Source organism: Patagioenas fasciata, chromosome 11 (assembly GCF_037038585.1).
Source record: "Patagioenas fasciata isolate bPatFas1 chromosome 11, bPatFas1.hap1, whole genome shotgun sequence".
Lineage (NCBI taxonomy): Eukaryota > Metazoa > Chordata > Aves > Columbiformes > Columbidae > Patagioenas > Patagioenas fasciata.
In genome coordinates, this window is record NC_092530.1 from 2,971,529 (window position 1) to 2,985,973 (window position 14,445).

At 47.0% G+C, this 14,445-nt stretch overlaps 1 protein-coding gene and 1 pseudogene across 2 annotated transcripts in view; both read right to left on the reverse strand.

Annotated features, from left to right (window-relative positions):
* Window positions 1–3,096: 3,096 nt before the first annotated feature.
* Window positions 3,097–5,088, reverse strand: LOC136106397 (proteasome subunit alpha type-7-like; annotated as a pseudogene).
* Window positions 5,089–12,893: 7,805 nt separating this feature from the next.
* Window positions 12,894–14,445, reverse strand: part of LOC136106261 (olfactory receptor 14C36-like) — a 32,510-nt gene continuing 30,958 nt past the window's right edge. For both annotated transcript variants that reach the window (XM_071813357.1, XM_065846519.2), the window contains exon 3: window positions 12,894–14,336. In XM_071813357.1, the coding sequence (XP_071669458.1) occupies window positions 13,398–14,336 (939 nt within the window). In that variant the 3' untranslated portion in view covers window positions 12,894–13,397. The remainder of the gene's footprint in view (window positions 14,337–14,445) is intronic.

Below are 14,445 nucleotides of genomic sequence, written 5' to 3' on the forward strand. Positions count from 1 at the left end.
TCTTTATCTAGCTTTTCCTGATCTGTCATCTCTGCCTCCAGTTTTCTGCTCTAACCAGACACTGGGGACAGTTGCTTAGTTGTGTCCCTCAGTGGGACCCATTAACATTACAAGAAACTTTGGGATTTGCATCTGACTTTGACTCCTTGAGAGGTTTCTTCAACTTCCTCTCAGGGTCTGAGGTTCACGGACTCAGCACAAACCCATCAGAGGTGTCACTAAAATGCCTTGGGCTGCTCCTGTGCTGCTGAGTGAGGCTGGAACAGAGGGAGCTCATGACAAGTGGCAGCACCGCTGAGAGACAGCTCTGCCCAGGAGCAGCTCCTCTGCAAAGCGCAGCAGGGCTGAGGGGTCTGCTTGGGTATCTCAGGAAGATGAGCAGGAAAGAGAGAGGTGAAAGGCATTCAGGACTGGGAGGATGACTGTGAGAGCACTGGAGAAGAAATCTTCACAATCCTTGGCACGCTAAGTCTCTGAGTGCAGGGCAATGCAGCTGTGGTTCCTGGAGGCATCCCCTAATGCTGCCTCAGTCACAGCTTGTGGGACCTATAACGAGAGGGTTTTTGTTAGGCAATTTTGAACAACTGTGAAGCCAGAGAGTGCAGGCAGGAATGCCCAGGGCTGTCCTTCAGAGCAGGGTCCCTGCACCCCAGGGCTGTGTGCTGGTGCAGGGACTCTGCAGCTGGCCAGGGTCAGTGCTCAGCCTGCCTGGGGAGATTCCCACAGTGTGGTGGGGAGAAGCTGTGGGTGGAAGGAGTGACCCCCGACAGGTCCTGCTGTCAAGAGGGTGCTGCATGGGTCGGGGCTGCTCACAGCTGCAGATCGCCCCAGTAAACTTCCCAGGGGACTTTCAAGAAGCACTGGGAGTCAGGGGCTACCTGAAAGGGAAGGATCCCGTTCTTTCAATCTCCTACTCTGGGTTGTCTGTGTGCTCAATGGGACATATAGATCAATGTCTCAGTTCAGGAGGAGGAAACGAACCTGTGAATCTGTTTGTCCTCGAGCTGAATAAACCTGAGAGTATCAGAAACCAACACACCATGGCTTACAGACAGCATCAGGATCACTTTTCTAGCCTCATCAGGGCTGGTCTGAGGTTCCCATCAGGGCCGGCCCACACAGAGCTGCCCCTGGGCAGTGCTGGCTGCTGGGAGGGGTCTGCAGGGCAGAGCTGAGCACACAGTGGGTGGGATGGGGTCTGTGACAGTGACAGGAGGAGACCTGGGGACAGAGACACAGCTGCAGGCAGGGACAGCTCCAGGCAGCAGAGCAGGGGGTGTTCAGGAGCTCTGTTTTCGTCCTTATCTGTACACATCTTCTCTGTAGATGTCTGCTGGGTGCTGTCTGCTGGGCAATGATCTGACTCTCCCTTTAGGACACCCCATCTTCAACAGTCCTTACTCTCTGCTCTACCCGTCCATCTGGACTAGTAAGCTGCCCCCAGAAAGGCCCAGCTGTCCTGTAGGATCCCCGGGAGTGTTGAGCCTTTCCTTGAGTTCTTTGCTTATCTCTGGGAGGGGTTGTGTTCTCTCTCCATCACATCTCCACCTCTGGGCTGAGACAGAGAACGGTTTGCAGACCTACCCTTTCAAATTGTGCTTCCTTGTTTCCATATGAGTCCAGTAGTTTGGGTTTTTTAAAAGAGCAATTTGCATGTGAAGTCATCTTCAAGGCAACACAAGTGAAAGCACAGGACAGATGGACACCGCTGCTCTCCTAAATCTGCACTGAACCACAGTAAACTGAGCCCATTTGCCTGTCCTGTCCCAATACCCTTCATATTTCAGTTATAAAAATGGGGATTTCTGCCTCTGAAGAAAACCTCTTATCAGATGTTATGTTGGAAAATAAAAAACAGAGACAAAATTATTATAAAGACATGCTAAGCCTCTCCTCTGCAGCCCACACTCTTGAGTCATGAGTGCAGATATTGAATTTTTCCATTAACAGTGGACTACATCTGACATTCCGCGAGAACGTCAGAGTTGTCACAAATGAGCTCCCATGTCCCTACTGCAGCAGAGCAAACTTGGTTGCTTAGCAACATGTGGACAGAGGTCCTGCTCCTCACAGCACACTCAGCCAGCACAGACCAGAGGAAGGAAATGCATTCCAATTAGGGGAAATTTCTATGAGAAAGGGAGAGGTTTTTCTCAGTTGACTCTGTCCTACTTGTAAGTTGACATTTCTTTTTGAAACAGAGGCCCCCACTGCAAGAAACAGCAAATGTCCAACGGGAACTCCACCACTCGGTTCCTCCTCCTGGCATTCACAGACACACGGGAGCTGCAGCTCTTGCACTTCTGGCTCTTCCTGGGCATCTACCTGGCTGCCCTCCTGGGCAACGGCCTCATCATCACCACCATAGCCTGGGACCGGCACCTCCACACCCCCATGTACTTCTTCCTGCTCAGCCTCTCCCTCCTCGACCTGCACTCCATCTCCACCACTGTCCCCAAAGCCATGCCCAGCTCGCTGTGGGGCACCAGGGCCATCTCCTACTTGGGGTGTGCTGCCCAAGATTTTCTGTTTGTCTTTTTAATTTCAGCAGAGTTTTATCTTCTCACCATCATGGCCTATGACCACTATGTTGCCATCTGCAAACCCCTGTACTACAAGATACTCCTGGGAGGTAGAGCTTGTTTCAAAATGGCATTCAACATGTTTTGGTTTGGTTTTTGGTTTTGTGGGTTTGTTTGTTTGGTTGGTTTGGTTTGCTTTGTTTTGTTTTTTCCTGAGGAACTAACCTAGTATATCTAAGGAACCAGTCTCCTTGCATAAAATAAAGAATCCAGCAGAAATATCTGAAGATTTGATCCCATTGTCTGTGTCATTGATGAAGATATTAAACAGTCCTGGTCCAAGTATGGACCCCTGAGGGGCACCACTTGTCATCTGTGGAAAAGGACCTGCGATGCTGGACAACAGCGGCCGAACATGAGCCAGCAGTGTGCCCATGTGTCCAAGAAGGCCAACAGCATCCTGGTGTCTACCACAGAATCACAGGGCAGTGAGGTCTAAGTGGAATGCTTGCATGTCTATAGAGAATAATCCATCACTTGAATTAAAAAGAAGCAACTAAGCAGTTAAATTTCATTAATCATGGTGTTTTCTCCTGTTTTGTTTTTCATTTTCTTCCTTTTCTTTTTAAATTTCAGCAACATATTTCTGAATTTCTTCATGGTTTATGATCTTCAGCAGCTACTCTGTCCTCATAACTGCCAGCTCAATGTTCTTCCCACCAGACTGCACCACCTCACAAAGAGCCCTGATTACAAGCTTGATAGTGAGATCATCTGTTTCAATGGTTCCACAAGTATAGTTTTTCTACAGAAATTCACACACAAATTTGGCTCCTCTGACAATGACATTAGCCATCCAAGCATGGTATGTACCAGAGGGATTGGTCTGGTACAGCCTGGGGGTTCCATCAAAGTCAAATCCCATGATAAGAGCAGAGATACCAAAAGATCTGCAGCCATTGCTCTGTGTGTATTTCTGTTTTAGGCTAGCAATATAAGGACTGATGTACACCATGGTGACAGGATGCTCCACTGTCAGTCTGTGGCTTTGACACTCCACATGAGCTCTGTTTATAACTATTCTGGCAACAGCCATCACCCCTGCAAAAGCCATGCAGACATTGTTATCCTGAGCACAGATCATCCATACAGGTCTTTCATCCTGAAGTTATGCCACAGACTTCTTTTCCACACCAAGAACAACAAGAGCCTTCCCTCTTACTCCAGCCACAGTGAAGCCCTTCTTCACCACCTCCTGGGCCTACTCCACCTAGAAAAGATGCCCATCCTTGAAGAATATGGTGATGGCCCACAAATAGTGTGGCCAACAGGACCAGGGCAGTGACTATCCCCCTGTACTGGGCACTAGTGAGGCCACACCTCGAATTCTGTGTTCAGTTTTGGGCTCCTTACTACAAGAAAGACCTTGAGGTGCTGGAGAGAGTTCAGAGAAGAGCAATGGAGCTGGTGAAGGGTCTGGAGCACAAGTCTGATGGGGAGTGGCTGAGGGAGCTGGGTATTCCCAAACTAGGAATATAACAACGATAGCCACTCACTCGCTCATTCTGTGACCCTGCCACCAACTAGGGGAGAGAATCAAAGAAGTGGGAAACTCGTGGATTGAGATAAATAAAACAGTTTAATGAAATAACAAAATTATAGCAATAACGCACTATTTCTAATAATATATAGAAAATAGAATTTGAAGTAAAAGATACTCGGTCCAATTCCTCACAAAATCCATTCACACTGAGCAGCCAGTCCCAGGAGGAGACACCCTTGTCCTGAACAACCGACCCTGGAGAGAGAAAAGAGAAAAAGGCAGAAAGGCCCAGAGGCTTCTGCAAAACAACAGAGTGGCAAAAAAGAATTCTCAAACAGAACTCCACTGGAATGGAGCAAAACAAGAATCAATCTACATTTCCCTCTCTGTTCCCTCTAGCTGGAAAACTCCAACTCTCCTTAAACATGAAGCATGACACAAATGACATGAAATATTCTCAATGATCAGTCTGGATGTCAGTCAAGGTCTGTCCCATTGTCACGGTCCATTCGGTGACGGACTCGTGATGGTTCGTCTACCTTGATCTCTAAGCACAAAATCAAGGCAACCAAAATGCTAAGGGGTTATAATTCAAACAAACAGTGTTACTTTCTTCTTTAGCCCATAAAGCAGCATGTGATAGAGAAAGTAGAGAAAAAGGGAAAGAAAAAGAAAAGGGGGAAAGAGGATTGGTTACCAACATGAGTCCAAAGGCGTCCCTATGGTCCCGGGTCCCGAACAGCATCCTGCCGGTCCTCTGTCATGATCCGTGATCCTTTGGTGGGAAAATCTCAATGATGTCCAGTCAGGAGTCATCTTTTATGCTTCTTCACCCCCCCTCGCTCCCATTGTTTGAGGCCAGTCTCTGCCTTTGTTTCGCAATTCAGGCTTAACTGTGCAAGTTTGAAGAATCTCCGCTTCGCCTGCCAGAACCTGTCTGCGTCTACATAGCCTCACGTTCAGGGGTCTCTTACTTGTTCGTTGGGTGACCCTCAGTGAGCCTCTGCGCATGCTCTTCTTCATTGGCCTTAGTAAGAGGGAGGAGGTGGCGGGCAAGTTTGGCTGAAGCAGCAGGTGAAAATCCATCTTCTGGACAGCAGCTATTGTCCCCAGGTTGGAGAGACCTGTGCAACGCAGTTCTTCTCCTCAGGCCTCTCTCCAAGCCATTGTCCATCTGTTCTTGATGACGATGTTCAGGCAGATACTGTTCTTTGGACCGACTCCTACACTCATCCATGCCCCCCTTCCCTGCTGCCTCACACCTGCAGCCAGAGAATTCAGAAAAGACCTTGGCTCCCAGACAACAACTAAGATAACAATAAGTTCTTACATTCTCATTGTCCCAGCTCAATGACACTCGCAAGTTACTGGAAAAAAACAAAACAAAACAAAACATTAATTCTGTCCCAGGGTGTTATCTTCTTGTTTTCAAAATGAATCCAAACAATGACCATGCTAGCTATGAAAAAGAAAAGTTTCTAACTGCATGAAAGGGTTGTCAGGCTTTGGAATAGGCTGCCCAGGGAGGTGGTTGAGTCACCATCCCTGGAGGTGAGAAGTGGTGCTTAGGGACATGGTTTAGTAGGGGGTTGGAAGTTGTAGGTTTGTGGTCAGACATGATGACCTGAAAGGTCTTTTCCATTCTACGTGATTCTATGATTCTTCTGTATGCCTACCTATACATATAGATTTTTTCCATATACTTACGTAGAAAGACAGACAACACAGATCTGATGAGATCAGTGCCAATTTGTCCATCCAAAAAGAGTGTTTTACTTAAGCTTTTTACCATAGTTTCCTCCATCAGGCAAGAGCAGTCAACACCTTAAAAGCATGACTCACTCTGTGAGTTAGAGGTAACATGGACAGTTATGGGAAGAGAGTTTTTTGGGGACCCTGGGCTCTGTGTTCGACACAAGAATTACCTTTCTTAAAACTGCAGGTTTCAGTATGATGAAAATGTTTTAGAACATCTTACTAAAATGAAGCAACAAAGAAAGAGAATGAAAGATGTCCTGTTGCAAGTTCAAGCATAAAACATTGCTGGTATTGTTATCCTCCTTGTTTTGTCTTGTTTTAATATGATGACCTCTGGGGGATTTTGTGTGCTGCCCTTTTTTGCAAAGGCAAGTCATTGTAAGATTGGGTTGGGATGCAGTTACAGAAACAAGGGTAAATGGTGCCAGTGTAGGTACCCTGGAACTCTCTGCCCAGGCTCCAGCTGCAGCTTCCAAGGGTCTCTTATCTCTACGAGGTCCTCTGTGACTGCGCCCGGTCCAAGATGTGGACCTCAGAGACACTGGCTCCTCTGGAGGCAGCACTGGATACTCATAGTCAGACAACGGAGTTCTGCCTGGAAACTTGAGAAATTTTACACATTTGAAAGTAAGAGTAGGAACTCCTCAGCTGAAACAATATAATACTTCTAATAAAATATCCATGTTTTCCTATGAGATCAAAATGAGAAATTTTCAGGATGTGCATCATAAGCAAGAGAACTATTGGCCTTCCACTAGACTGGCCTTGACAGCACTCTCCCTTTGATCTCCTTCATCTTTCATGTAATTCTGAGAGTTCTAAGTAAACTGATCTTTACTAAAGTCACATTTCCAGCAGCCAATATGCACATAACTATGCATATGCCTGTGATTGGTCTCTGGATTTCCCTTCCCCTTACTCTTTGGTCTTTCAGACACCTCTCAACAATCCAGTTGCTGCTTTGAGCTTCAGGGAGTTATAAGCTTGCCTGTCTTGCAGTACTCTGTCTTCAACCAACTCTTTAATTGTGTTTATTTTATAATTTATTTTCTGTCTGAAACATATGTTGAATGGTCAAGCCTTGTGGAAGATGACCCTTATTGGTGGCAGCAGGTACTTGGAATACAGTTGACGAGTGTTTTGGTTTGTTTGTTTGGCTGGTTTTTTTTAATAATGAATCTAATCAGTTTTATTTCATTTGTTTGTTGAAAAATAAGAACAATGCCTCTTTTCCTCTGTGCAGCCAGGTCTCTAAAGACAGCAGAGGGGAGCTGGTGCAAAGGAACTGTAACATCCAGCTGCAGACTGCAGTGGAGAAGTCTGATGTAAGGAAAAGGGATGCAAGTCCCAGGTGGTCAACAAGAGAAATTATGGGGTTGGGGACATGTGGAGCAAGATTGTCCTCTGTGTGAGACCTCAAAGGACAGCTTCTCCAACCAGTTCAGATCTCCTTAGGAGAGTCCCTGGATCAATATCAATCAGATAATGCTGCAATTACCTCTTCTCTAAACTAAATAGTAGTAAACTACACCCTGTACAATAAAAATGCATATTTATTAGAGACTCTTTGAAATCTTTCTCCAAAACTACAGCAGGAAACCTCTCTAATTAACTGTGCAAGACCAGAAGACAATTAGAGGAAGAGTCATCATTTGTTAGGGCTTTTTTCAGTGTAATGAGGGCCATAGTGCATTTGGTGTTGAGTCCTTCAACCTCAGATGCTGAGAGGAGATTGCACAAACCTTTCCAGAAGCCAAAGTCAGAATTAAAATATACTAAGTACCTTGAAGTAATAATGAGTTCTGCTGAGGCAAACTACCAACAAAGCCTCCCCAGGGACTCATTAGAGCAGATAATTGGAGGCCATGATAGCAGATAGACAAATGGAATATGCAGGGAGCTCAGATGCTGAGAAAACCCTGGTTTTGTTGGGTGAAGCAGAGAGGCCAAGGCCTGACCCCCAGCCCCTGGGAAGGCAGATCCTGTCCCTCACACATTGCTCAGGGCTCTTCCTGGGGCAGGACGATGTTGGGTGTGTGATGCTGAGTGAAGGACAATGGTGTGACAGTTCCCAGCCTTCCTGGGGGTGTGCAAGGAGGCCATGAGGCCCCTCCCAGTGCCTGAGGACAACATGTCTCCTCATAGGTCTTGGTGGCAGAGACAATTGTCATAGCTGTGGGGACAAAGACTTGGGTTCTCTTGTTGACTTCCAGCCTTTCCAGCCCCCTTTGTAATCTCCACCACAGTGGGCTGTGGACAGCCATCTCACTTCCTTCCCTCGCTCTCACCCTGGTATTTTCACACATTCACTGATTTGTCTCCATCCTCACACTGTTCCTTGAAACACAAAGAGATGGAGAGTTCTCATCCTTCTGGATGATTTGTTATATCACATTTCTTCCTTCTTATGTGCAGTCTTCACCTTCCAAGCTACATTGTATGGCAGTGTTTCTCTCTCCTGCTGTTTCCTATCTCCAAGGAAAGCTTCACCATCTGGGAAACATTCCTTCAAGCCAGAACCTCAACCCATCCGTCTTCTTGTAGCCTTTCACTTGACCAGAGAGAAGTAATCTCACCATAGTCTTCCAAGTCTAGTCACCTTTCATCCTCTCAGGTAGACAGGACCAAGCCAGGTACCTGCTGCTGTCCTGCTGCAGAAGAGATGTGACAACCAAAATATCAGCCGCCGTTCTTGAAGTGAACCCAGGTCCTTTGGCAGAGGGGATCTCACAGTCAATGTGCCAATTAGGTGCCTTCTGCTGCCCTGTCAGAGACACTGGTAGCTGTGAGCTTAAAATCACAAATCCCAGCCATGAGTGAATGGCTGACCTATAAGCTATTTCAGAAAGACGTGACCTCACAGTCCCTTTCCCAGCCATGTTCCTGCTACTGGCCTATCAGCTCCAGAGACAGAAATGACTTCACATCCCCCTCCACTGCCATTGGCTTCCTACTGGATTATGAGTTCCTGAGACATAACTGACCACATGATATCACACCCAGCCATCACTTTCCTTGTGGTCCAGTATGTGATCAGAGGAAAGTAAGCTGGTTTCATCAAACGTTTCTAATATATTTCCTACCAAGGGTTTGAGTGGAGAAACCATTGTATTTACATTGGTGCATTTTCTATCTCTGTTTCTGCCTCTCTGTTTTTTCTTCTTCCTCTCTCTGATCTGTTTTGAAAGAGCTCTCTAAGGAATCCTAAATAACACAAGTTGGAAGAGTCCCCTGAACACCATTGCACTGGGTCTGCCTGCGACTGAGTTGACTTTCCCCACGAGCAGCCCATACACTGCTGTGCTTTGTGCTCCTGGCTAGAACGGTTTTCATTACACACTGATTGTTTGTCTATTAAGGACACTACAGGAGACCACATCAAAGGCCTTGCTGAAGTCCCACTACAAAACATCTCCTTCTTTTCCCTCCCACGTGTGTTATACAATCCCTTCCTTGTCCTTGAAATGGCTGGAGATGACTGCAGGATGACTTCCCTTCCCTGGTGAGGCTGACCACTCTGTAATTCTCCCAATCCTCCTCCCTGCCCTTTTTGAAGGCTGCTTTCACGTCTGCCTTTTACAAGTCCCCAGTAACATCTCTGGCAGCTCTGGCCTTTCCAAGGTATTTGAAGGAGGTCTCACAATGACACTGGCCAGCCTTCTCAACCTCCTTGACACCAAAAGCCCTCTTGATATCCCACACTACCAGAGGAGTGCCCAGGACACAACACACACCTGCCCAGGTCCTTCAGGGCCAGTTCAGAAGAGAACCAGAAGATATTTCTTCCAACAGGCCAATAATTCCAACGGGCTCTATCTGTATCTCACAGCTTTCTTAAGCCTTTTTGTCAGTGCTTCCTTGTGCTTTCTGCTCTGTAGGCTGTAGGTGAGAGGAGAGAGGTGATAGGTGAGCAGGTGAGCAGGGACCAGGATGGTTTTTAAAAAGGGCTTTGTTAAACTACCTCAGGAGGGCTGTTCTGGGCATCACACAGACAATGATGTAGCAAACAGTGTCAGTAACAAGATGAGAGGAGCACGTGGAGAAGGCCTTCTGCCTACCCATGCTGGTCAGGAGAGCTGTCCCGGGGAGGCAGCTCTGATGCACTCATAGGATGTCACGTCAACAGGAAGGGGAAGGCTGGATCTAAAAAGCAGGTTATGAGCAAGAGTGTCACAGTTTTACTGCAAGAGAATTCCACCACTGTGGAAAAATCACAGACGAGTTATCAAGTATGCTGGAGCCACAAAGAGGGGTCTGGGACAAGGATGAAATTATTCATGTAGATGACATCAGTCCCCCTAGCCAAAAAGCAGCTGTCTTCTGAAAACAACCTTTCCAGTTCAGGAGCCTTGCAGAGAGAAGGGGGTGGCACACAGCCCAGTACTGATCATCGAATGTGTCCACCAGCAGGAAACACTCCATATATTGTTCCGGATTTACACATACTGGCCACCATAATAGGGTCTGAAGCCCAGGTCCTGCTGAAAATGTGAGATCCGAGTGAAGGTTTCCAACTCCTCTTTTATTATTTCTTAGGTTACAGCTCGAGATGGGTGCCTCCAGGGAGGGACTCCTACTCCAGACTGTGCCCCTCAATTAGAGTTGTATCACCCAGAATTCAATCCCCAAATCCAATCACTTAATCCTGCTCAGTTGTCTCTTGATTTCTTATTGATTTTCCCTGTCACTGGACTGGGATTCTGAAGTTACTGTGATCTCCTGAAATTGATTCACTGGTCCTTATCTTCTTAATTCTACTCATATTGGCCGATTCAGCTAGTTCTGTTTTAGCAACATTAGTTTTATCAAAATGTTCAGACTCAGTCATCTCTTGCAGTCTAAGGCTTAAACTACTTTAGCTACTAGTGCTGAGCCACTAATGCTAAATGAGACTCTTCAGAAAGAAGGTTACATTTAATCAAATTTCTTCTATAAATGTACAGGTGCAGGAAATAGCACTAACATTGCTGTGAGCAGATATTGTGCTGTCCCCAGTCAGGGGACAGTCAGGGTGGTGGAGATGCAACAGGTTTCCAAGTTTTCCACTGGTAGCCCCATGATGAGGGTGCCCCCAACCACAATTGTGTGGCAAGTTATGACAGAGGGGAGGAAGAGATTTTTTTCCTGAGGATTGAGGACATTCCTCATTCCCATTGGAGGAAATTCCATTGAAAATTGTCTGATTGTCCTTGTCCCCTTGTTCTGTGGAAATTTGTAGGTCTTTGTGTCTCCTCTCTCCTCCTAGGACACCTATGAGTGAGAGCATTTGTTTGTCTTTTAGGTGGTTAAAGGAAGTGTGAAGGAAGTTCAGAGAGGTGAAACATGGAGGTGTGTGTGCTTCTGACTGCATCACACTCCCTAGATGTGCTTTGTGGAAGGCGAGAAATGCCACCTTGTAGAAGGTAACGCTCATGCTTGCAGAACCCTTTCTGACTGCATGGGTGAGATGCTCAAGAGGTGTCCTTCTTTCATACTGTGTAATAAACAGGACAGGTCATAAAGACAGGAAGGCTGACATAGCAGACAGGGGCATTTGCAAGGAACCAGACAAGGCCAGTGAGAGAAATCTCATTTGGATGGTAGGAGTTGTTCCTGGAGTCACACACAGGAATGTCAGGGCTCTGACAGGGGTGTATGGAAACACAAGTGCTTCCCTTGCACACGCAGAGGCCACCTGTTCCACTCCCAGAGGCTAGGAGGAACCTCAGCCCTCTGCTGTGTCTCTCTGCTGTGCACCTGTCTGAGATGACCCATGGTATGAAAAATGCACATTGGGACATAGGTTCCAGGAAGCACATCCCAGTGCTGCATTCAGGTGGTTTCCCAGGGGATTTATGCTCAAGGTGAAGTGACTTAAAGATTCTACTGTCTGACCTACTGACCTTTATGGCACCTCTAGGAACAGCTGATGGTGTCTGTGCTCACTTGGATTTATCTCACAACATGTACACGATGAGCCTGCTTACATCCTACTAGTACAGTGCAAACATGGACTTTTGACCTAGTCATATGGTGTCCCCCCATGGAGAAACAAACAACCTCTTGGACATGGGGTAAGAGCCCAGTACTGGGAATGGTGGTTGCAAGGGACTGATCTGTGACAATTGCCCTTGAGGACCTTCTCCAGGGTGTCCAGTGAACAATGGCACAGACCATACCCTGCCCTACTGGTCCTGTAAGTCTATCCCAGGATGTCTGACTGTGCAAGGACACTGCTGCATGCCTCAACCCTGCACACTCACACACTTTATTTGTACATGGACGTTTTCTTTGCCAGAGCACTTTCTTGAGCATCTTCTTGATAGAAACTTTGAAAGAAGACCTCAGCCTTCAGGCACTGCTCTCAGGAGATCCCCTTTCATTGTGGAAATATTTTTATGGAGGCCAGCTCTGTCAAAAAAGACCCCATTGCCCTTCCCTGCCTGTGATCACAGGACTGCCACGAAGCAGGACTGTGAACAAGCTGCAAAAACACTCAGGCTTTAGGTCAACAAAAGGGCTCAGGAGAAGAGTGTGGAAGTTAACAGAGAGCAGCTTAGGAAAGACCAAGCACTGGTCCTCTCTGGCCATGCTGCTGTGCAGGAACGATTTTCCTTTTGCCTCTGCACACAGGAACTGCCCCTGCAGCTCCAGAGAAGGTCTTTGAAGAAGCATCTCATGAAACCAAGTCACTGTGGGGCACCTTATTTGAACACACAGAGATAGTTACTCCTGAAAGTCTCTGTGTCACACAAGATGAGTAGATACTGATGTAGAAATGCTATGACTAATGACATCTCTTTGTAGAAAAGACTGTCATAAGTAGAAAAATGAAAAAAAAAATCAAACCAAATGAAGGACAAATGGCAAAAAACAGGCTGGACTGTAAGGAGTTACTGTCGAGGGTTAAGATTGTGGGGTGACAATAAAACCCTGGTGGATGCATTATTAACCTCCTCTCCCTCCGCCACTACCCCTTTTTGCCCCTCCCTCTCCCCCCTTCCCACTCAGGACAGGCGATCGGGAGGGAAAGAAGGACAGAGAGAAAAGAGTTGGAAAAATTAAAGATGTTTTACTAATGCTACTAATAAGAATAGAGAAAATAATACAAAATATACAAAACCAATCTTGAAAGTCTCAGCAACTGCAGAGCCAGCACCCAAAGTCCTGGATTGGTCTCTGTAACCAGCCGGAGCTGGATTCAGTCTCTCACTGGCCTCAGTTCGCAGGGACAACCAGCAAGGTCCTCTCCTAATGCTGGTCATAAGCAGAAGGGAAAAAGGAAAAAAGGGACGAGATCCTCGTGATCTCCCACTTTTATATGAAGTGTTCACGTGAATGGAATGTTATACACAGTTGGTCAGTCTCTTGGTCACTGGTTTCTCGTTGCCCCTCTCACGAGATGTCCATCCGTACTTATCAATAAGTTTGCATTCCATTGCTCTGTTTACCAAAACACGTATGTGGTTGTCCAGGAAAATGCAGCTAATATGAAGGCTTTAGCTGGCAGGCAAAATTCACTAAAAGAGAAACTTGTTTTTTAACAAAACCGGGACAGTTACCTTATGAGTAATTTGCAGAAGGAGATGGAAAGTCTATTTTGTCTGAAATAATCTTGTCATCACTTTCCTCAGGGCATCCCTGAGTTCCTGGTTCCTCATGCTGTAGATGAGGGGGTTCATTGCTGGAGGCAGCACTGTGTACAGAACAGACACCACCAGGTCCAGGGATGGGGAAGACACAGACGAGGGCTTCAGGTGGGAAAACATGACAGTGCTTACAAACAGGGAGACCACGGCCAGGTGAGGGAGGCAGGTGGAAAAGGCTTTGTGCCGTCCCTGCTCAGAGGGGATCCTCAGCACGGCCCTGAAGATCTGCACATAGGACAGTATGATGAAAACGAAACAGCCAAATACCACTAAGACACCAACCACAAGAAACCCAGTTTCCCTGAGGTAGGAGTGTGAGCAAGAGAGCTTGAGAATCTGTGGGATTTCACAGAAGAACTGGTCCAGGGCATTGCCCTTGCACAATGGCAGTGAAAATGTATTGGCCGTGTGCAGCAGAGCATGGAGAAAGCCACTGGCCCATGCAGCTGCTGCCATGTGGACACAAGCTCTGCTGCCCAGGAGGGTCCCGTAGTGCAGGGGTTTGCAGATGGCAACGTAGCGGTCGTAGGACATGATGGTGAGAAGCAAAAACTCCACTGAAATCAAAAAGGCTAACAGAAAGAGTTGGACAGTGCATCCCGTATAAGAAATGTCCATGGTGTCCCAGAGAGAATTTGCCATAGAGTTGGGGACAGTGGTAGTGATGAAGCCCAGGTCAAGGACAGAGAGGTTGAAGAGGAAGAAGTACATGGGGGTGTGGAGGTGCCGGTCACAGGCTATGGTGGTGATGATGAGGCCGTTGCCCAGGAGGGCAGCCAGGTAGATGCCCAGGAAGAGCCAGAAGTGCAAGAGCTGCAGCTCCCGTGTGTCTGTGAATGCCAGGAGGAGGAACTGAGTGATGGAGCTGCTGTTGGTCATGGGGCACTGTCATAGGAAGAAAAGACAGTGACAAGTTAGGGAAGACCTCTCTGAACAAAATCAAAGCCATCTCTTATACAAACTGCTTCACACACTCTTTTCCTTTTCCAGGAGA